We start from the raw sequence: 27,517 nt of genomic DNA on the forward strand, positions 1-27,517 counted from the left end.
CGCTTAAGGTCTTCAGCAAAATTCTTTTGACTCTTTGACTCACCGATAACACTTTAACATGTACTAGACCTACTTCAATGAGCAAGAAACTCATTGACATATATTATAAAATTAATATTTCTTTTCTTGAATAAATACAAATATCAGAAGTACATTTATGAAGACCAAACCTAGTTACATTTCCTTCAACAATGCCCCCTAAAAAATGAGATGCTCCCATGCTCCCTTTTAACCAAAGTCTGTCTTTTTGAGGAAAAAGGATAAAAATAACACAAAAATAAAAAATTAAAATTAAAATGAATGTAAGCCTAATGCATAGGTAGATGAGGAGGAACTTGATGAGGCACAACTCGGGTTGATTGGTGTTCCATTGAGTATTATGGAGAATGCAAATGATTCTAACTCAAATAGAAACATTCTTATGGTTACTTGTTCTCCCTTCATGCAATAGCTACATGTAGAGACTAATGGGCCATTGCCTTGAGCAGTGATATGCTCGTTTGTTATTTGCCCTATTCTTAGATTATTTATCTTAAGACTTAGATCTGTATCTCTTGAATTTTTTAAATATAATAAGAAATACAATGGTGATAAATGATTTGTGAATTGTGATTATTATGTTGTTACATTATTACATGTATTATTCATGACATATTATGTTACATGCAATCATGTATTATTCATGACATATTATGTTACATGCAATCATGTATTATATTGGTGCATTGTTATGTATAATATTTCAATGATTGATGTTTTAGTTTTTGTATATTTTAGTTTTAGTTTTTTAGTATTTAGGGTGGGGTTCCCTATGTCAAAGAATTTGACATCCCCTGTGATGTTCCCTTGAATTTGGGGGCTGCTTCCAAATATCCCAGGGATGTGTCTTCCTGCTTTTGCATCTCCATGTCCTGAAAACTTGGCGGCACCAATATTATGTGCCAAACTTATCTAACATGCTCTTGATTTTGTCATTTGATTCAAATAAGTGCTTTTATTTATTACTAGTCTACTTGATTTCTTCACAATAAATCTATGCACATTATTTAGTCTCATATTTGTTTTTGATGCAGCATTTATTGTGCCTCTATTTGTAAGTTTGTGATTGCAGGGCATATAAATGGTAACCCTGTCATGTTGGCTAAACCACAAACTTTCATGAATGTGAGTGGAGAATCGGTAAGTTCCACAAGTGGTAATTAACCTTGGACTATTTCTTTAGTATGTGAGTGAACTTATCATATTTGAATATTTCATTTTGTAACCCCATAAAGGATGGTAATCTAGATATTGCCAAGTCGTTCAAACTTCTAAAATTCATTCAAGAATAAAGACCCGAATAATCAATTATGGTGGTGAAGATTTTGGATATAGTAATAGGATTCTGTCTCTGCAGTCAGCAAAGTATAACCAGTGAAATGTTTTTTATGTATAAATTGAATTTTTTTACTTTACTGTATCAAAACAAAGCTTGTTGACATTATATGGTTAATCTTCACTTGAGGCCACATGCTGACCTATTGTATTAATGTATTGTTGGTTTTATTTAGTCCACACATGATAACTAACCCTTTATTTGCATGTACTTTATTTGGCTATTTTTGCTTAAGGCCTACCTACTTAACTTCTTGGACCCAGTGCACCAAACTCTAAATGATATATATGACCTTAGACCTATACCAAAATGATTCACTAAAGTTGATGATTTTAGTATAGGTCTAAGTTCATATCTTCTATAGCATTCCTGGAGTTCACGTGCTTGGTTATTGTGTGATCTTGGTTGTTTGATCTCTTCCTCAAGGGCACTATGCTATGGGTTTATCACTCTTGCAATCAACATTAAATGCTGTTATAAATCCGCTGTATTTTCTTATTCTGAATTAAGGTTTGCTGAACTGTTCTCTGTAGATTCTATCTCCTATTGATCACATCATGGTATCCGAGCTAGTGTGAACTTGTGTTTTTCTTTCAAACATTGTTTTAAGAGACTTTCAAGACTACAAACTAGGGTTTCCAGTACTGTTTACGGATGTATTTGGAAGAACCCCTTCCTGTCCCTGATCACAACAATGATGACCTTGTTTGCCTGAAAATGGATGAAGCCCTTGAGTTGATTACTCTATATGTGGTGTCAGTTCTTTTTGATCAGACCAAGACTAACCAAAATGCAAAGGAGATTTGGGATGTGAAATTTCCACTACCCAAAAGGTGCTATTAACCCAGTAAATTATTCCGATTACTTATGCACAACAAAATTAAATTTTCAGTTGAGAGTAATGAATAAAAAACATGAACAACACCATTCACCAAATAAAATGCAGTGGAATATATGAGAAACCAATCACACAAATGACACATATTTTTCGACAAATGTCCTTTAAAAAACTCCAAGATGGGGAAAACTAGTTATGGGATGAGGGTTTTATTATTAAATCATCAGCAAATCTGCTAATGAGAAATTGTAGGAATTTATAGGGTAAGTTCCTCAGATAGAACACCAAAGGACACCGTTCACAAATAGACAGAGCAATACACTAGTATTCTTGACGTGGTTAAAACCCTCAAAGAGGGAAACAATCCACGGCCTGAGCCAATGCGGCCACTTTAGGCAATTTATTAATAAAAGAAAGAAAATTTACATAAGCTTCTCTCATGAACGGCCACCCTACAAATGACCCTCCATGCTCTTTAAATAGAGATCATAGACCAATCGGGTGTTAAGCCATGGATAAAGTGTCGGTAATACCGAGGAGAGAATGAATTGTCGGATCACTTCATGTCTAGAACATATCGTGATAGTCGGATTGTAAGTTACAAATGTACATAGTAAAGAAACACATTTTACCTAACTCTACACTAGACCAAGTTATACTTAACTATTTCCTATGTGTCGGAATATCCTAACAGAAATTACATTTACTAATTGCCTGATAGTGGAAACTCGATCTTCACCCCCGCTAATCGACCAGGAAAAGCCCACGACCTTCCTTCTGCAAACCATATGTCCCTCTAGAAGCAACTTGGCCCTTGTATGACCCTCTTTCTCGGCCCACATGTGTGTCCTAGAAGAATTTAACCTCCTATGGCAAATCACACAGCCTCTTCACAACCTGGAGAAAATCTCGGCACTCTCTGTAGAAAATAATTCGATCGGCAAAACCTCCCTCTGAAACTCAGAAGTTGGAAGTCTTTCGGATGAAGAATAAATCCCATAAAATCCCTCTCAATTATTGCTTCTGAAACCCTCTCAGTGTCACTCTGGAAACTCACCCAACAATACTCAATTCAATTTGCTCTAATGCTGCTCATCGATTTCCCTTTATAATCTCTCATTCACCAATGAACGACCAAGTTTGGAAGTTATCTTGTTCCAATTAATGGCTAAGATCATCTTAGAAACTTTCAAGAAGCTTCTAGAGGCACATCGACCTTATCTCAATTAATACGAATTAATTAACCAATTTTCCTAAGTTTTAACTTAGGAAATATTTAAAAATCATTAGTTAACTTAATTAAGATATTTTCCCTAGGTGAAACTTAGGAAAAATTACATGGGTTTGGAGATAATTCATTTCTATGTGTTCCTAGCCTTAGTGATCTCTCAAGGCCAGAACACCTGCCCGATTTACAATATTTAACACTCTCTCTAGTGAGGAAGGTGTTCTCAACAACCAACTTGTCTTTGAAAAAAACAAACTTTCCTTTTATCAAGGCCTTCATTGGAATGTCTGCCACTTACTGATCTGTAGGCACTTATTGTAGTCGAATTGATCCATTCTGTACACAGTCCTTGATGAAATGATATCGTGTGTTGATATGTATAGATCGATCAAGAAATATTGGATTCTCAAATAGCTTGATGCAACTCTGGTTGTCACAGTGAATGATGGTTGACTCTACCTCCTGACCAAATAGTGCCACTAGCAACTTTTGAAGCCATATAGCCTCACATGCTGCCATGTACTCTGCTTTTGCAAAGATTAATGCAATAGACTTATGCTTCCTGCTATACCAAGAGACAACTCCTGATCCCATGCCGAAGCAACACCCTGAAGTGCTTTACCAGTCCACTACATTACCTGCCCAGTTTGCGTTAGTGTATCCAATCAACTTGACACGATCATCCTGAGTATATTTTAGCCCATACTCAATTGTACCTCGTAGATGTTGTAGCACTTGCTTTGCTGCTATCCGATGTACTAAGAGAATTGACTTTGTTCAAGAACACCGTTTTGACATCCATTTGATGAATCTACCATCCCATCTGTTCTGCAAGTGAGATCACAACCCTAATGGAAGTATACCTGGCTACGGGAGCAAATGTCTCATAATCTATGTTGGAAATACTGAAATGGGGGTGAATCAGTATTTCCAACAATAGCTAATTTTAACTTCACAGAGCATTAATTGTTATTAGCATCAGATAAACTCAATCAATCATCAACACCATTCAACAATGCACAACAATAAAGACAGTAGACAACATATTTTTTGGTGGAAACCCTTCCGGGAGAAAAACCACCAAACGCTTCTTAATATTTGTCTTCAATAATTTACATCAATTAGGAAGTTCCAACTTCCAATATTTTCAGCTCCAACTGAAGGAGGTTCCAACCCCTTGGTTTACAGGGTCCAACCCGAAGGATGCTCCAACGCCATGGTTTACCAACTCCAACTGGAAGGATGCTGCAACACCCTGTGCAAGTTCCAACCTTCCCTAGCACCACCTTGCTGCCCTGCTTAGCAAGCTGCCACTTGCTCAAAGGTTCAAACTTTCAGCTCATCACGACGAACCACGTTTCATATATTTTCAGACTAGATCCACCCATTCTCAAAACAAAATAAATAATATTAAAAATATTCTCTTGACTTTGTCATTTTGGAACATTGGCACAAGGTCATTAGCAACAACCACAAATTTTTCTATCAAACATCAAATCCTAGCACTCTGTTCCATGACTACATTCAACATACCATACACAACAATATATCCACTGCAACAATACCTTACTGGCAACCTTTCTTATCCAACAACTCAAGTATAACTCAAAGACTGGTACCACTTCAATGATATAACAACATGCAAACCATCAACAAACTCTGTCCTCTTCTTGTCAACTATATTCTTTACTCATCAAGCCTGTCAAATCCTATCAATGCAAAAGTTCTCTCAACAGTATTGGCAACATCTCATCAATGCCTCAACATATTGACATGTATCCTTAACTCAATATTCAGTCTCAATTCCAATGTAACGAACAAGGTTCATATATGCAACAATAATCTTTAGAATACTTCGAAGACAAAGACATCCATTGTAGGACAAGCAATTATATAATAAGAATATTTGAATACAAGTGAGACGATTACAATGAGGGTGAGGCCTTGCTTATATACCTAGGAAAGCACTTTTTCACAAACGGTCATGTCCTTAGAGACATGTGTCTTACTAATTATTAGTTAATTAATCGTTAATAATTATTATTGTTATTTACATTATTTGTATTATTTTTTATTATTCATAACATTGCCTTCCTCTTCAGAAAGCTTTGTCCTCAAAGCTTACTGATGAGGAAGCATGCCATCTATTTATTGGTCTTGTAATCTATTCGCATTTCGAATTCTTGGAGTTATCATCTTTGTTGATACCAGATGATAGGATCCTTTAAGTGATAAACAAAATTGTCGCATTGAGAAAGGATCTGACCATCCTAAATCAATCTTTTGTAGAATCTTTCGGTTACTGGAAACTTGTGATGAATTGTGCACACTTCAATATTCTTGGGAACATAAGTTTGTTGTTTATGCTTTGAGTGATGCAAATGTGCAGATTGATTGAGTTGTCTGCTCTTGTGATTCGGATGTCGATAAAGAGTTTTTGTGGTTTGATTTCCCCTTATCATGTGTGTGGCAATTTGTTTTACTTCCGGTATTGATGTTGCTAAATTGGTTACAGAATCCTCACTTGGAATTTTCATTGTTTGAACTGCAACATTTGAGCGTGTTTTTTCTTCAACTGGCTTGTCTTCTTCTTGAGTTGTGATATTCATTGGATCAATAATTGTTCATTTTTCTTCAACTTGGACAGTTACATTTGAAGATTTCGATACATTTTTCGTATTGAGTTCTTCTAGTTTTCTTTTCGACGATTTCTTTTCATTTTTAATTTTCTTAATTTGCGTCAATAATTTCTCGTTGTGGTCTTTGAGGCGAGTAACTTATTCATTTTTGTGAGTTGTGATTTTGTCAACTTCTCTTTGCATATTTTGTATCATTTTTTTACTTTCTTGAGAAATTACTTTTGAGATATCTTGTATGTCTTCTGGTGTCACTGAATTTGGTTTCAATGTGACATCTTGTAGCGTTATTTTTTTTTCTTTTTGTAGGAAAATGTCATTTTTTTTGTATTTAGGATAAAAGACCCTAATGATTCCATCCAGGGTGAACTCAGACTTATATCGCTATTGTCGCAAAATAAGGTTTTGACAGTGAATTACAAGACAAAAATATAGCCTTTAATGTTTAGTTTTAGATTGCTTATGTTATTTTGTTTATTATTCATCGAATCCATCATTTCAATTATGTTTGATTCAGGGATCACTAATTGGTTAGCACATTCAGTACTAAGATAATATTAATTATTATCTTGAGTAGGATCAATAAAGATTATAATGTCCCTTCCTGCAAGTGATCTTTTGATTTTAAATAGTGCATTAACGCACATCCTAAAAGTTTTAGGAAATCTTTCATTATAGGTCTCTATTTTTTCTACCTTCATCATTTTCCAACTAGACTCCTTTTTCTCTTTTTTTTTGGATGAGCATGGGGTTTTAAAAGTAACCCCTTTTTGTAATAATACTTTTTTATAATTCTTTTTTAAAAGAAATCCTTAAATACTCTTTTGATTTTTTTCCCACTAAAATAATGTTTTAGTAGAATTTCAAAGATTAACTCTTTTAATATTCCACTCACTTTTAAGGTACTTTGTAAGTGTTGTGTTATAATACTTCCCTTGCACATTGCTTTGAATTTTAATTGAATAGTAGTAGTTATCTCTTTTATTTTTATTTCACCTCATAATAATTTATACTTTGAATAAATATCTTTGTAAAAGAAAAGTACACCTAAATAATCATTCCTTATTTTTTTTTGCTTTGTTCAATATAATATATTTCACCACTCCTTTGATTGTGGTAAGGGCATAAGTTATTTTATGTCAAGACGTGACCCTTGAAGACCATGTTCAAAAATTAATTTGAAGACACTTTATGTGACGTAGTACCCTTCTTTGCACCAAAATTCAGTCTATGCTACCCACTATTTCTCATTACCAACGATTCTTATGCCTGTGATATTTATATTGTGACAACGATGTATTGTTGAAGTTTCTAAGTTTACTTAGTTAGAAACCCTCCATGCACTTTATCTGATTTATTCCTACCTACTTGTTATTTTACTTAACAAGTTATTTACAATGTAAATACTGAAAATAAACACTAGTGCATGCTCAACATATTACAGATCAGCTACTAAAGGAAACAGAAACAATCACACCATATGACACCATTATTTTTGGATTAATGTCCCCGGAAAAACCCAATGTGGGAAAACTGGTGCAACTATCTGAGGGTTTCTTATTAAGCAATATCAGAGTACAATCTGGGTGCCGAAACTGGCCTACCCAACAGAGAATTTTGTTAGCAATAATACCTCTCAGTTTTTGACAAATCTTCTGGCTGAAACCCCGGATAATCCTTCTGGCAACTACTTAGCACAAATTTGCCCTGGAAACCCTAGCGTGAACCTCTCTTTGGACTGCGTCAGCCCTTCTCTGCCCAGCGTTGGCCCCACATCACCTCGGATGGGTCTGCGTCAGCCTTAGGAGGCCCTGCGTTAGCAATGCTAACCTCTCTGAGGCTCTGCGCAGCTCTCGACTGCCTTTGCGTGGCCCTGCGTGAGCCCTGGATGGCTCTGCATCACTCTCCTCGGCTAGTGCGCTGCTCTCTCGGCACTATCTCTGCCTCTCTTTCTCTCTATACTCAATGCCCCTCAGCTGCAACTCCCAATCAGTAATTCTATCTCTCTTAGCAAACCCCGCTCTAAAGAATAGAATGATTGATCACTCTGGTGTATTCTCCAAGTGACCCTGAAGCCTCCTCTTATACTTTTCCTGTTGACATATCAATGGCCGAGATTAAGTCCCTAAACAACAACTAAGATTAGATTTGGCTTGATCCATGTCTTTTGGACCATTCTAACACAGTTTCATATTAATCCACATTAATATTTTATTTTCCCTAAGTTTAGAATTAGGGACTCTTTTAAAAATATTAATTATTTTAATATCTCCTGAACTGTTTAAAATCTACCCAAACCCTTTCTAGGTATTGGAGATCTCATGTGCCCTAACCTCTCCACCAAATTTCGTGGCTAGATCGCATCCGATGCTACCCCAAATCAATACTCCCTCTTAGCGAGGACTGTGCTCTAGCAATACTCCTCACTGAGTATTACTCTGATCATCCGGCATCGGTACCTGTGCTGATGCTAGGCCTTCCTGCCCAACATCCTCTGCGCTGCTGCATCTTGTACTGATGCCCATGACCCTACCACTGCCACTGTTGCATCTGTACGGCAGCTCCCTCTGCATCTGTGCTGCTTCTGGTCCTTTCTCCCAGCATTGCATCCGCACTGCACCTCCTCTCATCATGTTGCATTGTGCTGCCTACTGCTGCACTGCAACTCAGTTACTGAGAAGTAAGTAACTGATCTCCCAATTTGACCTCCTTGTTGGGCTAGAGACACCCACTGATGATGAAGCTCCCTCTGCCGCTGACAAGTGCTCCCTCTCTGACCTTTGCACCGCTGCACACCTCTCTCTGCCATCTTGCACTAGTGCAACACTCCTGTGCCTCTCACACTGCTGTAGCCTGCTAGCCTCGCACTGTCTCAGGACTCCTGCACTGTAGCTCTCTCTGCCGCTTCATCCGCATCCGTCTCTACCCGACTCAGTCAGTCCTGCTACTCCTCATCGGGGCTCCCGTAGCAAGGTCTAATCCAAGAGGTTGGGTGCCTGGAGGATCCTGCCCCTCATTGCTTGTAGTCCACCTGACTACAGCTCGATGTCTCCCCACTTCCACTCAAGTGGTGTGTGGGCACTCATCGGCACAGTGATCGTCTATCAAAACTTCCTTTTCTGCCCGTGCTGGCGCTGCCTTAGTCTCGGAAGACTCTCCTTTACTCTTCTTCCTTGGACACTAGGTCGCATAATGACCCAGCTCCCCACAGTGGAAGCACTTGATCTCTTCCACTTTTCCTGCTTTCCCTCAGATGCTAGGGCAACATCTTCCTCCTCCTGTTTGACTTTGATCCCCTTGTTGCTGCTACCCGTCTTCGACTGCTGTCTAATCTCTTCCTGGCGAAGAGCCGCCCACATCTCGTCCCAAGGTGGGAGAGTCCCTCTGCCTAGTATACTCTGGACAAATACCTCCCAGTCTTCTGAGACAACATTCAGGGCTGTCCTCACCATCAACTCCTGATCCAGCGTGGCTTCTATAGCAGTCAACTGATCTCGGATCTCATTCAGTCCTCTGAGGAAGGTGTCAATCAGTTCTCCCTTCTTCATCTGATACGACCTCAACTGATTCTCAAGTAGCATTCTTCTCTGCACAGAAGTATGCTGGTACAATTTCTTGAGAGCCTCCCACATCTCATATGCCGTTTCCTTCTCGGCAATGTGTGGTACTACATGATCCTTGACCCCGTCAAAGACGATGCTCTTGGCCCTCGCCATTGCCTCCTCGTACTTGTCGTTATCATTGGGGTCGACTAGGATAGCTATTACCTTCAAGGCGAAGTTCTTGACACGATTTTTGTCAAGTACGGATAAGATTCTGGCCTTCCAGACTGCGAAGTTCGATGCTCCATCCAGTCTATCCTGGTCTCTTACTCCGTGTAGTGCCATGATGCTTCTCTACTTCCCTCCTGGAAGTTCTCTGTTCGACTCCTCTAAGTCTCTACTTCCCATCTGGAAGTTCTCTTCTGGACTCCCTCTGAGTCCTGATTTCCCTCTTGGAAATCCTTCTGCTGCTGTCGAGATGCCCCCTACTCTGATCGTCTTGTGCAACTGCACCGCTGATCCGGGTTCCTCTGCTAGAAACCCTCGGTAGCAGCTTCTCTTGGCCTTGCTCTATCAAGTACTGTTCTACCTACAATACCTCACCAGCTCCACTCTTAAATATTCCCACAGCCTTCTAAACCCCAGCAACCTGAAGATGAGAGCTCCTAGGCTCTGTGCAATCCCGACACCAACAACCGGGCCTCTTTAGCCAACTGCGTCAGCGCTCCCAGCTACTGTGTGGCTCCGCATGAGGCTCTTTTTGCTTTCCTTAGCCTCTGCGCTGCCTCTTCCCAGCTCACCTTTGATGACGCAGTCACTGTGTCACCCTTCCCTTGTTGCTGCTCTGCTAGAAACAACCTCTGTCACCTCGAGACAACTCTTTTCTGCTGCTATTTCTTTGCTCGGCTGATGTCCTTAGTCCTCCTGTGATCTGAAAACACCCTCTGATACCATGTTGAAGTTTCTAAGTTTACTTAGTTAGAAACCCTCCATGCACTTTATCTGATTTATTCCTACCTACTTTTTATTTTACTTAACAAGTTATTTACAATGTAAATACTGAAAATAAACACTAGTGCATGCTCAACATATTACAGATCAACAACTAAAGGAAATAGAAACAATCACACCGTATGACACCTTTATTTTTGGACTAATGTCCCCGGAAAAACCCAATGTAGGAAAACCGGTGCAACTATCTAAGGGTTTTCTTATTAAGCAATATCAGAGGGCAATCTAGGTGCCGAAACTGGCCTACCCAATAGAGAATTTCCTTAGCAGTAATACCTCTCAGTTCGTGACAAATCTCTTGGCTGAAACCCCATATAATCCTTTCGGCAGCGATTCAGCACCAATTTGCCCCAGAAACCGCAATGTCAACCTCTCTTTGGACTGCGTCAGCCCCTCTCTGCTCAGTGTTGGCCTTGCGTCACCCCAGATGGGTTTGCGTCAGCCTTAGGAGGCCCTGCGTCAGCTCTCTGGCCCTCTGCGTCATCAATGCTGGCCTCTCTGAGGCTCTGTGCAGCTCTCGGCTACCTCTGCGTCACTCTTCTCGGCTATTGCGCTGCTCTCCTAATACTATTTCTGCCTCTCTGTCTCTTTGTACTCAATGCCCCTCAGCTGCAACTCTCGATCACTAATTCTATCTCTCTTAGCAAACCCCGCTTTAGAGAATAGAATGACTGATCACTCTGGTGTATTCTCCAAGTGACCCTCAAGCCTTCTCTTATACTTTTCCTATTGACATATCAACGGCCGAGATTAAGTCCCTGTTCAACAACTAAGATTAGATCTGGCTCAATCCATGTCTTTTGGACCATTGTAACATAGTTTCATATTAATCCACATTAATATTTTATTTTCCCTAAGTTTAGACTTAGGGACTCCTTTAAAAATATTAATTATTTTAATATCTCCTGAACTGTTTAGAATCTTCCCAAACCCTTTCTGGGTATTGGAGATTTCATGTGCCCTAATCTCTCCACCAAATTTCGTGGCTAGAGCACATTCGATGCTACCCCAAATCAACATGTATGTACAGGAGGCAACAATTGTATGGCTGGATGTACAACTACTCGAGCAAGGAACCTGACGACTGGTGAATCAGTCATTGAAGTGCGACGGTGGCAAATGATGGAAAATGCGGCGGTTTGTGGCTGTGGCGCAGATGGCGAGTGCAGTGGGGGTAATGCAGTGGACGAAGTTCGTACAATGGCGTAAAAATGGAGACCGCAAGAGATCCGAGTGGTGGTGATGACAGCTTTGGCGTTAGCGGTTGTTGCGGCAGCTGGACGGACGACGACAATGAAGGCAGTGGTCTGTGAGCGCTCGTCGCTGGGAATTGTCTTCACGACAGTGGTGGGCTTGTCAGTGTAGAGTATTGTGGTGTGTCGGGCGACGGGGGTGTTGTCTGGGGTGTGTGTTTGAATGGTTTGAGTTTGTTTTGCAGCGGGTCTGCGGTGGGTTTGAACCTGTCAGCAGTTGTGGATGGCGGGCAAGGCTACGGTGACCAAGTAAGTCGTTTTGACCTCCCCTTTATATATATATATATTTTAATATTTTGTTTGTTTTTTTATATATGTTTTTTTATATAATCTTTTTTTTTATCTTTTTCAATTTTTTTTTTTTTTTTTTATATATATTTTTTTAACTTTTGATTTTTTTCCTCACTTTTGTTAATTATTTATATATATATATATACATTTTTTCTTAATATATATCTTTTTTTTAAAATGAATATATATAGTTTTTATTCTATTTTATTTTTTCTCTTTCCTTTATGGCCAAAAGCCTGGATGACGATATGCAAAATGGAGAAACTCCAAACTCTTGTAGCGAAACACTTCAACAATAACAAGGTTGACGAATTTTGATGGCGCAGGACCTAGATCGGAGAATGTGGCTCTGTGCAGTGGTTAAGCGGCTAGAGGATCGATCAGCTCTGATACCAATGTGACGAACAAGGTCTGTATATGCAACAATAATATTCAGAATACTTCGAAGACAAAGACAACCATTGTAGGACAAACACTTATATATAAGAATATTTGAATACAAGTGAGATGATTACAATGAGGGTGAGGGCTTGCTTATATACCTAGGCAAGTTCTTTTTCACAAATGGTCATGTCCTTAGAGACATGCCTCTTACTAATTATTAGTTAATTAATTGTTAATCATTATTATTGCCATTTACATTATGTATATTATTTTTTATATATATTTTATTCATAACATCCAATATCAAAGTTGTGCAAGCAATCTTCAGGGCTTCCTTTCAAAATATTGTTGCTGATCCAATGTTGCCTTCAACTTGCAGATGTAAGGTAGATGAACCTGGATGTGATTTGATACCTTTGCCCTTAATTGTTGAAGATGAATCTCTGACTAAGATTGTAGTAACCTTGGCCTTGAGGTTGTTACTATTCCACTATCAATTCAGACTAATTTCGCTGATGAAAATGATAAAGAAACCATTTCTCCTAAAGGGTACAGGGCTGATATAGTGATATCATAGGCTTTTCATAAAGAACACTGTCAGGCACCCTTAACTTCATAACTACAGATGAATGATACCTAATACTATGAGTAGTCTTTCGTAAGGTTTAATCATATGACTTCAAAGATACGCAACATTGACCTTTGCTGATGCCCTCGCTTTCAAGATGGTCCTTACGACTTGTGATAAAAATAAAAGTAATGCATCAATGGTATTCAACTAATATCTGTAGATGACTTAGGTTAATAAGAATTAATGGAAGTAGGTTAGATTTGAACTTACAGAACTATGCCAAAATCTTGCCATAGACTAAAGGATGCCAGAACCTTCAAGTACGTGCCTTCTGAGCTTGAAAGGGAAAGAGTAACTTCTGGACTGCCTTACTAATTGCTTCAATGTTGACAACCTCAGAATGCTTGCATAAATCTCAATCTACAGCAAGGGTTTTGAATCTGATTAAAGGCATTGTTACCCACTACTTTGTGGGTGATATCGCTAGGAGAAATTTTTCTCCATGATGAGCCTTAGTCGGCAGCCAGTAGCCCCTTGATGCCTCCTACTAGCTTGTTGTGCCATTTCTCTGCCACCTGAGCCAACCATGTAGTCCCTCACCCACCTGTATTGATCGTATGTTTGAAGGTGGGCCTCCCGAATCTAAAGGTATGTCTTGTCATTTGGTAATTGAGTATTGGGTTTACTTATCATGGATACTTCTGGGTATGGATTGATGGGGGGATTTGGCAGAAAGAGTGGGCTTAGTTTGTGCTCTTGTCCCCTTGATCTCTTTTGGTTGTTACCCTTGGATCTTAGTCTCGTGGGATCTCCTTTATTGACCATTTGGTTCTAGGGTGGTACTACTTGGGAAACCTCGACTTTGGGTGCATGGTCCCACTCCTTTACCTACACATGTTACTCCCTTTCCACTCACTATACCCCATTCATCATTTCTCCCACCTGGGCCCACATTCCCATTCTGGGTCCACATAGGGCTAACCTCCCTATCCCCTTGCCCCCACCTTGGGTCGGGCCTAGAATGATGCCCTAGAGGTTGAAGCAATTAAAAGAAAAAGAAAAAGAAAAAGCATAATTGGCCACATTTAACAGGAAATTGTACCACAAAATGCAAAAGATGGCTGGGACAAAATAATTAGCACGTGGGAAAAACCAATGCATGAGCTCTACCCTAATCCATGGCCATCACCCTAGCTCCATAGGCCCTAGATGAGCCTCATTTATCATTTAGAAATCCATGATTGTCCCAACTTCTAGAGGGCAATGAACCACCCTACCTAAAAGAGGGTAATCACTGATATATCTTACATATCATGCTCTTGTCCTTTGAGCCCAGAGCAGTTAATTAAATAAATTCATAAAAGGCAAAAAGCATATAAAGAAGGGTGGAAAAATGAACGTTGTGGCACCTCATGTACCACGATTGCTCCCTCCTACACATTACATACTTAGGTGTGGCCTTCCCCTTATCTAGCTACCCCTATGCCCCACTATATGGCTGAGGATTTCCCCTCTCATTGCCTATTCCATTCCACTTATTTGTCACTTGCCACCCCCATTAAAAGGATGTACCTTGGACATACTATCCCCTTTAAGGGCTGAAACCACCTAATAAGGTACTTGGCTAACCCCATTTGGAGCTTGGAGACACTAGCACATGCCAAAGCCCACTACGGAAGGGCATGCCATTATGAAGTGCCCACGTTGTTATCCATGATTTGTAAGCTCTTTTCTCGATTATTTTAATGACTGGTTGTACTGGAAGCCTAGGGGACACATTGGATCTTATGCAAGATTACAGGTGGTTTCCATTTGGATTTGGTCTTCTTATATGGGATCCTGACCCCCAGAGGTCTACATTGGCACATGTAGGGTGTGCATAGAGAGCCATTGGCCTCCACAACAACAAACAACACTCCACGGATCTTCATGGATGCTCAGAGATTACTAGTGATCCACTTTTGGGATGATGGTGATATGTTTGGTACATTATGCCCAATAGGCCCCCATAGGAGCCCCACACTCTTGGCAGGTGTCCCAACACTTGTACGATGTCATGGCAGCATTCATTACACCACTTGGACCCTTTCAGAGGATTTACAGGCATCTCCAATTCATATGGAGACCCATGGGGTCATCTATGTGCCCTCAAACCCACTGGGAGCACAACATGTATACTACTTGGAGAACAAGGGTCCACCCCCTTGTCCATCATATTTTGAGGAATTTATTCCTAAGTATGGCGCTTTTGGATATTATTATGCCTTTGGAGGGCCCTACGACATGTACATATTATTATTTGGCCCCTTGTGAGGCTTATTTTTACACTTGTGAGTTAGTTTGGCGGGTTTGTCACCAATAGGGGTTTTATTTGCACGTTATTTTATCATTAGGGGCTAATGTAGGCCCATAGGCTAATTCGAAATCCTTAGGAGCCTATATATTGATGTTAGATACATTCATTTGGATCATCACTTGACTTGGGATCTCTCTAATCATAGAGAACTTCAAATTTTTTTCCTTGGAGGATATTTTTGGAGATGGATGAATTTTGACATACGGATTTAGGTTATTTATCTTGTCTTGGAGCTTTGTCTTTTGAACGAAATGCTAGTTCGATATACTCTATAACATTGCAAGTAAATTTGGATGTTATTATTCTTGTTGTTGCTTAGTGCTAAAATTAGGGCTACTTGCTGCATAATCTAAATGTGGAATTGAGCATGTTTTAGCTAATTTAATGTATGGGCCAATGTTATATGAATGAAATGTCCTAGAGATTATTTGTCTCGATAAACTTGCATCATTTGCTTTGAAGTATAAATGCTTGAAGGTCACTTTTCTTTTCTTTCTCTCAACATTAGATGAAGCTGACTTTCTGGGCCTCCTTGATCAAGAAACCAAGTTCTTACTCATCACCATCCTTGACTCCATATCCCCAAGTGAATTAGGCACTGGTCCCTTAAAAGGGGTGATCATTTTAACCCTCCTTTTACCATTTTCCCCTTTTTCCCCAAGTCTAGCCCCATTAGGTCACCTAGGGCATCAATTTCCCAGGAATTGACCCAAGGAAAAACTTCGATCTCCTACAGGCTACTACGTTGGTGGGTCCCCTCCCTCTCCTCCAAATTTGAGGCAATTCTAACGATGGAATCTCCGGGAATCCCAAGCCCTAGCTCTAGGATCGAATTTTGCCTAGGCATCCCCAAGGCTAGACCTCAACAGGATCATTTCAACCTTTCGAAGTAAATATTCTTGTTTGGTCCTTTCCTTTCACCTTGTCCAGGATAGGAACATCATTGGTTGCTACATTCCATCCCCGAACCTAGACTGGGTCCACTTGGTCCGATGTGGTCCCACTTATCAACAAAGATTATTTGTCAAGGATCATTTGGGAATCCAAGTTTCCCCAAGGATTATAGGGATTGAGAACCCCGCCAGAAGCCTATTCCTTCTCCCTCAACCCTTCAATCCTCACCCCTTACCTCTGGTGGACCAAGTCCCTTGCATAAAGAGCAAACAAGTTCCATTCTTCAATCCATCCTTGGGAAAGGGTTTCTAGGGTCACCTCTCACTTGTCCATTGACATATACTTTACAAGTGATCCCCACATTACCAGGACTCCTCCCATCGGTGAAAGTCCATAAAGAGCAGGGAGACTTAGCTGTGGACATTGGGCTAAGCCTCCACCATTACCCTTAACCTAGTAGTTGCCCTTTTAGGAACCCCTTTAGGTCCCCTACTAGTTTGAGTGGTAACATTTCTGGCGCTGTTTCTGGGGACACAAAACGTGTGTTTTGTTCCCTATACGACATATTGACATATCATTATTGGCGACTCCTTTGGATGAACGAAGCCCTAGTTCTTCATTAAACTTGAAAGTCAATGCTTGTAGGGTGAAGCAAGCATTTGTTAAGGCAATTTCATTCACCCTGGCGACTCCTATGCCATTTGTTAAGGCAATTTCATTCACCCTAGCGACAACATGTCAACCACATATTTTCCTACCATAGACATGACAAGGACCCCAAGATGCCCTTCATTGAAATCCATGAAGAATATGCCAATGTTCGATGGGGATCCACATTTTGTGGCCAACCAGGTGGTAAGTTTCATAAGGTACCTTTCAAAGCAAAACATAACTCAACCTCATGACCAAATGGAATTGTTTGTCTATCCATTACCCCAAGTACTGATTGGCTCGAATCATGTAAACCTATAAGCATTCCTTCTTTTGCAATGTTGACTATGCAGTTTTTGTTGCATGAAGGGCCGAGTCTTCAATCTCATGAAGACATATCCCAAATGTTAGATATGGCCCTTCGAGAGGAGGAGGTTATTGAATATGGTTTTATGTTTGAGGAAGTTCCTCTTAGTGATGCATGCTTTAATGGTGGTGCCAAAGAAGAGACTCATCTATTAGAAAGCATGTCCTCTAACAATAATGTGGAAGAGCTCAACCCCGAGATCCCTCAAACATTGCAAGAATGGATGATGGAATATGAAAATTCTTGCAGAAAACTGATGGCCACACATGACTCCCAAGAGATTTTCTCCCACTATTGTGAGCAATTGGAAAGGCTCCGTAACACAGAGTGAATATAAAGAGAGTCCTACTGATGACCTTCTTCTCGAGGTGTTTTATCAAAATCATGTAGTAAATACCTTGGAGTTCATTCTTCGTTACCGAATGAAGGAGGAGAACTCGTCCTTATCTAAAGAGGAGAATGAATGACATCCTCACCAACACCAAATACATAGTGAAGAATGTGAGGATTCTAAGGAAGACCATGATAGTCAAATAAATGAAAAACCTATGAGTGATTGCGGGGTTGTTGATTGGGGAATCAGGTATGATTATAGAAATGAGGATCCCATGGTTCCTCAAGTCCATAAGAATGAGCTCAAGGAAAAGGAAAATGCTCTGCCCCTTCCGAATAACAATGTTGGTCCTTATGAACCTCTTCCTAGTGATGGGAAAGGTCTTTTCTTTATGTTCCAAGATGATTCAAGCAAAGAAGAGCCTTCCAGGATTGTGGGAAATTATGATGACTCTAATATAGAAGAAATTGAGGAAGATGCTTCTCTAGGCCATGCCACTAATAAAGGGTTTTTCTTCATTTTGAGCGTTCTTCCCCTACCCTGGAAATAGATGTTTGTGATGATGTTCATTCCCCTAGTCTTGATGAAGAGCTGATATCCCTTATGAAGAACCAGGGATCATGGGAATCATGGTTTTTCCCCAAGTACAATGATAAGTCCACTTCTTGTTTTCCCAACGACCAGAATAGTGTCATCCTAAATTTGCTTAAGGCTTTCACTCCTTATCTTAAGGATGATTGGTGTGAGATAGACCTGTTGTCGCACAGATTGTCACGACAACGCTTAGACCAGGGGCTGTCACTCTGATCCCCGATCTCTTCGTTTAAGCCTGTCTCCCGCGGCTAAGGGGGGTAGACCCTATGGGAAAATGATTGACCAACTGTGAAACAGTTGGGTTGGGAGACACGAGGAAACAAGCACTCAATTGATTTGTTAAATAAATAGACCAGTGCCTTATGAAGTTAATGTTTAAATGATTACTTACTAAATGTTGCAGAAATGTAAACCATGTAGAGCAATCATTTAAATTCAAATAACTCGAGCGAAGATTAACTTTTATCAAATGCAAGAAAATGCTTAACGGCTTAATGATACTCCAGCAATTTAAAATTTCGAAAGATAAAGTTCGATACACAACCATGTAATTTTAAATGCTAACCAGATATCACATTCATGTAGCTAATCTTCAAAATGATCATTCAAGCATGCTAAATCACATAAAAATGATAAACATTAATTCCACATCAAAATTTTAGCCTCAGCAGAAAAGATAAAACGTGATAAATCTTTGAGCCAAGACTGAAAAATATTTCCAAAATATTTTTATGTTTTTCAGATAAAACAAAAACTAAATCTAAATGAAACCAAAAAAAAAAATCTAAATGATATTAAAATCTACACCTAAAAGAAAAGAAACTCCTTTTTTTATAATTTCATAATTTTTTATATATTTTTTTTATTGTTATATATTTAAAAGAAAAACTTAAAACTTAACTCTAAACTAAAATTAAAGTTTTAGTTCTAAAAAAAAACAAAATAGAACCAAAACCCTAACTAAACCAAAACCCTAACTAAAGTCTAATTTATTTTTTTTTTCATGAATTTTTCATTTATTATTTTTTTTATTTGATTTATTTTATTAAAATCTAAATTTAACTAAAATAAAAAAAATCTAAATCTAAAGTTAAAATAAAAGAAATCTAGAGTTAAAACAAAAAATTAATAGATCTAAAACTACAATGAGCTAACACATTAAAAACTGAAACTATATATATATATATATATATATATATATATTTATTTATTTCTTTTCAAAAAGGAAAACTAAACGAAATAACTTAAATCCTAAATATAAATCTAAAACTAAAGAAATGATTTATTAAATATAAAACGAGAAAATGATCAAAGTTAAAAATGTTTAACTCTAAAGCTATACGGCAATTTAAAAATCCTAAATTTACATGACAAAACTAAAATTTAAACTATCTTAAGATTTAAAAAAAAACTTTAAACAAAAAGAACTACTATCATCTAATTCTAACTACGCTAACCAATACATCAAACGCATAAAATCTAGCTCGTAAAAATAAAAATGTGGTCTTGTCTTTGCAGGTTTGCCGGCAGAAGCTGAAGAAATCGACCAGGGCAAACGGAGGAGATCGCAGCTCGATGATGGACGCAGTGGACAGCGGAATGGTTATTGCAGCGAGGAACGCAGGCCTGGACGGATTGGAGAATGTAGCTATTACGTTTCAATGCGTGCAGGTATGCAGTGTGAGGAGAAGCGTGGAAGGAGCTGCGTGTTTTTCCTTTTTTTTTTCTTGCAGGTTCTCACGAGTTCCCAAGGCTGCGTGGAGCTGAACGCAGCAAAGTTGGAAGGCTGGACGGATTGGTGAGGCAGCAGTGTGAAAGAGAAGAGGCCAGCGATGCTGGGTGGTTTGCTGAGGCAGCTATGGAAGATGGCTTGCAGGCTATAGCTGCGTGGAGAGGGATTAAACAAGTCGCAGAACAAGCACGGGGAGGAGGCTACAGTGGATGAGGACGCAGTGGAATGCTGACTGCATTTTTGAGTGTGTTTTGCAGGTATCAGATGCAAGCAGCGTAGGCAATGGCAGCATGAGGGAATCATTTTGCGTGAAGGCAGCTTGGGGAAAGTTAGATGGGCGAAGGGAGAAGAATGGAACATGCTGGCAGAGGAGGATGTGAGGGGCTGATGAGGGCTGCACAGCGACAGCTAAAAAAGCGATTTTGCAGTCCTTGGAAAAAATATTCCAAACCCCAGAAGCTGATATCAATGAAACCGATGTAAAATTTCTCCCAGATCTGAAAACAATTGAAATTGAAACCTTCGGACAGAGAGACAGTGTAGATAAACCTCGAAAATCTTCGGAAATCGTGCAACCTGGAACCTGCAAAAGAAAGGAAAACCTAAAATAATATGTGCATAAAACAAAATTAAAACCCTAGATCAGCATTTACAACTTTTGACTCTTAAACAGCCAGATTTATCAATAATCAGCAGTAATATTATCAAAATTCCAGGTTACTATGGAAAACTTCAGAAATCTCTCATGCAGATTCAGAAAAACAAACTTAAATGATAAACCCAGGATCGAAACTGCTGGGCTCTGCAAGAAAATGCTTGCTGGAGTTGGCTGTTTTAGCCGAGAACTTCCCCAAACGCCCACTGCTCTTCTTCAATAAGGGTTTCCTGCACAACTCACTTCAACCATCAATAAAGAGAGAAAAACAGAGCTAGATTTTAGATGCAATGGAGATACCTGCCATTATTTCAGAAATTCTAATACCATTCAAACCCTAGCAAGTGAACAAGATACCTGTGTTCAACAATACTCTACAATAAGCTGTTACTAATGGCTGAAAATTAAAATATGCAGAAAATAAAATAGCTCACAACACTTCAAGAGAGTAACACCAGCAAGATTTCAACCCCAAAGTCTTTCTTTATTAGCACCAGAAAAAGTTTACAAGAGAGCTTCTTCAGCACAAGACTCACAAATCGAATGATCTCAAATGACCCCTAGCACCCTATTTAAAGGAAAAATTCCCAACAGCTAGTTCGAGTGATCCACGTCAAAATGATCTCGACCGTCGATGAGGATCAAGATATCTCTTAATCTCATCCGTCGAATTTTTAATGCATTAAAAAATTGAAATTCTGCATTTATTTACTCAAAATATTATTATTTTATTATTTTTTTAAGTTTTTATTTTATTTTTTATTTTTATTTTTTAATTTTCCATTTTTTTTTAATTATTATTATTATTATTATTTTATTTTTATTTTTATTTTTATCTTTTCAATTTTTTAATTTTTTAATTTTTTTAATTTTTAATTTATTTTTAAATGGATCCTCGAACTTAGCCTTTGGAAAAATCACCTAGGACCTAGGACTTAGGACTTATGAGGGGATTAAAACATTTTCTAACCCTCAAGACACTTTACATCATGACTTTTACAACTTTACATCCCAAGGGGAAAAACCCATTTGACATAGACCCTCATAAACCACCCAGTTTTGCGACACAACTATAATCTAGCAGATTAACGCACTAGGATTCTCCTAAGATTCTAATGACAAATTCATTCTGACTTTGGGGTTAGGCTGAAGGAAACCTCTGTCGATCATGGATCGGTGAGGCAAAAAACCTTTCGGAACGTAGATTATCACTAGAAAATTAGGTCCACCTAGGCAATTTACATACATGACTCATATTTGCTAAGATTATTTACAATTTTCACATGCATACTGGGCTAACAACATAGTATGATCAAGTCGACGATGACTGTCGAATGGCACGGACATGTTAATCAAGCGCTATCCCTTTTGCGAAGAAAAGGGGGTGTACTTGCTATGGGGAGTTGACACGTAGTGGTCAACATCTGGCTCTACTTGGGGACACGTTGCTGCACTGTAGGAATGTGAGAATCCAGAATCTGCATCCACGCAACACACAACAGAAATAAGTAGCGTCCATTCAAAAATCATCATATAACATTTAAGCACATGAAAGATAGAAGCTCTTCATTTATTAACAAGGAAAGTAAATCTAATCCTAAATCAGAAATAAAATGCTGAAATAACAAGGAGTAGGGTTAGAAATACAATACAAAGGATGCCCTATGGCATCAGATATCATCTTTGAAGAACAACTTGAGCATTTGGCCATTTGCAGGTAGATCAAGTGGTTCGCCATCCAATCTGCTCAAGTGGAATGAGTTTGGTCCAGCTACGTCTCGAATGATGTACGGTCCCAGCCACAAACTGTCAAACTTCTTATGTTTTCCTGGTTTTTCATTCTTGCAGTTTCAAGGCAGTACCATATCTCCCACCTGCAAAGATCTAGATTGAGAGAATTTATCAAAGCTTTTCTTAATGTTAGATTGATTTTTACATATAGCATCAAAAGCTGTCCTACGAGCTTCATCTAACTCCACAATCTGCTCTATTCTATTATGAACAACATCTTTATTAGTAGAAAAATTCTGAAGGAGCTGATAAGCTGGCAATCTCAGGTGCACAGGTAAAGTTACATCCAAGCCATAAACTAATTCAAATGGAGATTTACCAGTAGCTTTTTTCTTAGTGATTCTATCTGCCCGTAAAGCATACTTGATTTTGCTATCCCATGATCTCTTATTATCTCCTACTATCTTCTTGATAATGGTTATGAGATTCTTGTTACTTGATTCAGCCAGACCATTACCTTGAGGATAGTAATTTGACGAATGAGATAAGACAATGCCATATTTGAAACAAAAAGATGAAAACTCTGAAGAACTAAAAGCTTTAGCATTGTCAGTAGTGATTTTAGCAGGGACACCAAATCTAGTAATGATATTATTTCCAATGAAATCCATAATAACCTTTTCAGTGGCATTCTTAGCAGGAATGGCTTCAACCCATTTAGTGAAATAGTCCGTAGCAGTCAAAATCCATGAGTAGCCATTGCTAGAATTTTCATGGAACTTCCCTATGAAGTCCAGACCCCAATGCGGAAAAGGTGCCTCTACAATGACAGGTTGTAGGGGCAGGGCAGCAAGCTTCTGTTTCCCAGTGAATAGTTGACAGGCTTGACAATTTCTAACAAATTTATGCACATCAGAAAAAATTGAAGGCCAATAATAACCAACTCTCAGGATTTTGTGGGCGGTAGTTCTAGCAGCATAATGCCCACCACAAAATCCTAAATGAAACTCAGAGATTAATTTCTTGGACTCAACGTCATCAACACACCTAAGCACTATGCCCTCAGGATTTCTCCATCCAAGGCCATCCTTCATAAGGCAATACTTAGTGGCTTTCGGTCTAAGCGCCCTTCTCTTATGAGCAACTAAATGGTTAGGACATGCAAGATTCATCAAGTAATAAACTATGTCCTTGTACCACTCATGCTCTCCTAATCTTTGCAACTCCGGTGAAGATAGATCACGAAGACAAAACAAACCAAGAGTCTTTTCGTTACCTTCAGTCAACATCTGAGCCAAACCTTGGCCTTTGACTAGCTTGGTGGGTCTGATTTCTAAATCATATTCTTGTATTTTAGTGACCCACCTAGCGCGAGTTCCTAAGCAATCGGTTTGAGTTAATATATCTTTAACAGCAGAATGTGGGACGAAAGCAATGATTTTAGAATAACCCACATAAGTTTTGAAGTGCTTAAGAGACTTGACCAAGGCATAAGCCTGCTTTTCCATGGTATTGTACTTCAATTCGGAATTTTGAAGTGCTCTACTCATGAAAGCGATAGGCTACTCGTGACCATCTTTATTCTTTTGTAGCAGGACACCAGCAATGGTATCTTCGGAAGCGAAAGAAAAAATCATGAAATCTTTGGAATAATCGGGACTAACTAAGACAGGAGCTCTTGCAATAGCACATTTGATTTCTTGGAAAGCCCTTTTGCTGTCTTCTTGCCAAACAAATTTTGCATCTTTCTTTAGAAGACTTTGAATAGGCTTAGCTATTTCTGCGTAATTTGGAATAAATCTTCTAATAAAATTTATCTTTCCAAGGAAAGATTGAAGGGATTTAAGATTATGAGGGAGAGGAATCTTTTGGATTGCTTCAATTCTTTCAGGATCAATCTTGATTCCTTCCTTAGAAATGATATGGCCAAGTAATTTCCCTTCTGTTACTCCAAAAACAGACTTAGCTGGATTCAAAGAAATCCCGTATTCTCTACATCTATCGAAAACCTGCCTAAGATGATTTACATGACTGATACCATCTTTAGAAAAAATAGTAAGATCATCTTGGTAAATTTCAATAAATTTCTCGATTAACCCCTTGAAGGCATAATCCATAGCCCTTTGGAATGTAGCCCCAGCGTTTGTTAATCCAAATGGCATTCTGATGTATTCAAAGGTACCCCATGGTGTGGTGAGTGTGGTTTTATGACGATCTTCCTTTTTAACCCATACTTGATTGTATCCAGAAAAACCATCTAGCAACGACATCATTCCAGAACCGGTTACTCTTTGCAACAAAGTCTCCATGTTTGGCAAAGGGTAATTATCTTTCTTGCATGCTAGATTAAGGTTTCGAAAATCGACACAAAGCCTTATCGTACCATTCTTTTTCCTAACAATCATTAGATTTGAACACCATGTTGAATGCCTTGTTTGAGCGATAATTCCTGCTGCAAGCATCTTCGCAAGTTCTTTCTGAACCAAAGGGGCTAATTTAGGATTAATTTGCCTAAGTTTCTGGCGAAAGGGTTTAGCATTTTCATCTTTTAAGGGGATAGTATGTTCCATGACATCTTCCCTATAACCCTTTAATTCATCACAAGAAAAAGCTAAAACATCTCGATATTCGCGAAGTAAATCAGTTAATTTTTTTCTTTCCTCCACACTAGGTACCAATGCTTATCTCGAGATATTCGCCTGGGTCCATCTTATTTTCTTCTCTCAACTTCGTGGCATCATGCCGATCAAAATGTTGCTCTAAGGCAACCACATTCCTAGGAGTAGGATTTATGATATGCTCATGATTTAAAGATCCATCCTCCTCAGAATCTATCCGGAAATCCTCAAACTCATCCAAACTATTAAGAAAACGAATGACTTGCTTTTCATCATTGATAACTTGCCAATGCTCAGAGTTATCTGGAACAGATGGTCTAAATATTACTTCCATTTTGGTCTTATCATTAATTAGCTCATCCGATAACTGGAAAGTAGTAGCAGCTATGGCAAGTTCATCTGCCAAACTATTTTTCTCTCTTGGGATAGCTTTGAGGTCAAGGGCATCAATTTGCTCCATAGTATCCCACACAGCATTTCGATAATTCCTTAGTCTTTGATTTTTGCATGTGAATTTATTTTTAAGCTGCATGATAACTAAATCAGAATCCCCCTTAATGCTAAGCAACTTAATCTTCAAAGATTTTGCCAATTCAAGCCCCAACAATATAGCTTCATACTCAGCGACATTGTTGGTTGCTTCAAATTCTAATCGATAGGCAAACTTGAAAATGTGATCAAGGGGAGATTTAAGCACTATTCCAGCACCTTTACCATGCCTAGACGATGCACCATCGAAGTACATATACCAAACTTTATCCTTGAGATCCCTAATCTTATCATCGGGAGGAATTATGAAATTAGACATGATGGCATAGTTCCCAATGTCAGATTGCTCTTTGATTATCTCGTTGTGAGGTCTCTTAGGATCTTTGACATGAAATTTTCTTTCGGGCTCTCTATTTAGTCTTACAAAACCATCACCCCTAGGAGAAGGAATCATAGCATACGTCCAATTCATTTGAATACTTCCTCCTAGATCAGAGGCCCACTTTCTGGATAAAAGCATACCCCAGGCATCAGGCACATCCACAACAACAATATCCATGACAATCATGATGTCTGGGTAAACTGATAGATGAACTTGCAAATCTTTGATTAAACCATGCACTTCAATGTTCTTAGAATCCATGGCACATATGTTATAGTAGGGTCTAGAAACTCTTAAGTTAAGCTGTTCCATGACCCTTTTAGTCATTACACAAGCTGATGCACCAGAATCCAACATGAAATTATTCAATTTATATCCATTAACTAACAAGGTGATAAAGAAAGGCTGGTGATCTTTGTTATCTGCATCTAAGCTTTGCAAATATATGGGAGCATAATGATAGTCAACTTCTCGAGTCTTCTGTTGAGAAGTGTTTACTTGAGAACCTTGAATAGCTTTTAGTAACTTGTCTCTTTGGGAAGGGATTTTAGCAATCTCGGAGACAGGAACCCAGATTTTTGCATTGTTAAACCAACTTCCCAAATCGACATCTAATCCAGAGTTTATACCAGGGTTAAAAGTTCGAGGGGGAATTTGAATCCCACTTTGATCCTTATCCCTTCTCTGGTATGTCAAACCCTTATCTCTAGCTATTTCCAAGATTTGCTCAGGAGAGGGTTTTTCACCATATAACCTAGCCAAAATGTCATCTTCATTTTCAAGGTTATTTATACTAAAAGCTGATGAAGGATTCATAACGTCACGACTCTTTTCCTTGACCTCTATCCAATCATCCATAGACAAAGGAAACTTGCTACCCACTACATTTATTTGATCACCTGCCCCAAACATTCCATTATCTAAAATTCTTCTAACGATGGGACAAGTGGCCTCTTCATGAAGAGCATCGCAAACCCGACAGTAAGGAGGAGCATTATCAACCAAATTAGTTAGCGAATTAGGAGGTCTCTGCTCACTAGATTGACCCTTCTTTTGCCAATTATTATTTCTATTATTATTATTTCGAGGCTGAAAACTTTGCATTTGTGTGCTTTCCATTTGGATCAACCTATTCTGCAAAGTAGCTATCTCCTTATTATGATTGATTTCTATGGTTTCGATCTTTTGGAGCAATTTGAGAACAAGTTCGCTTTCAGGTTCTTGAACTGCTTTTCCTTTAGGTTCCTTTAGTTTCGTAGCAACCCTATCGAAACCTGGGATCTCAGACTTCCCAGATGCTGCCTTGTCCTTTTCAATCTCTATAGCCAAGGCTTGGAAATCTCTATAATCATTAAGCTTAGCACGCCTTAATTCATAAGATGGCTTAGGACTAAAGGCATCAATGTAAAAATCTTGGAGAGATTTGTCTGTAGGTTTATAGTCTTGAGGTAATTCTCTAATAATACCATTAAACCTTTTATTAAATTCTTCAACAGTTTCATTCTCTCTCTTTTTTATTATGCTAATAGCTTTTACGAGGTGTCTTCCCTCTCTCTTATCTCCATATTTTTCTTTAAAGGCATTA

General features: G+C 38.8%; 1 protein-coding gene across 1 annotated transcript in view; it reads left to right on the plus strand.

Moving 5' to 3' along the window:
* Window positions 1-27,517, plus strand: part of LOC149162915 (peptidyl-tRNA hydrolase, mitochondrial-like) — a 131,277-nt gene that overhangs the window by 36,557 nt on the left and 67,203 nt on the right. The window contains exon 3 of the mRNA XM_089435307.1: window positions 1,112-1,179. Within this exon, the coding sequence (XP_089291433.1) occupies window positions 1,112-1,179 (68 nt within the window). The remainder of the gene's footprint in view (window positions 1-1,111; window positions 1,180-27,517) is intronic.

This window comes from Pinus tabuliformis, chromosome 5_2, assembly GCF_031772625.1.
Source record: "Pinus tabuliformis cultivar Carrire ecotype Pingquan chromosome 5_2, CPIR1, whole genome shotgun sequence".
Lineage (NCBI taxonomy): Eukaryota > Viridiplantae > Streptophyta > Pinopsida > Pinales > Pinaceae > Pinus > Pinus tabuliformis.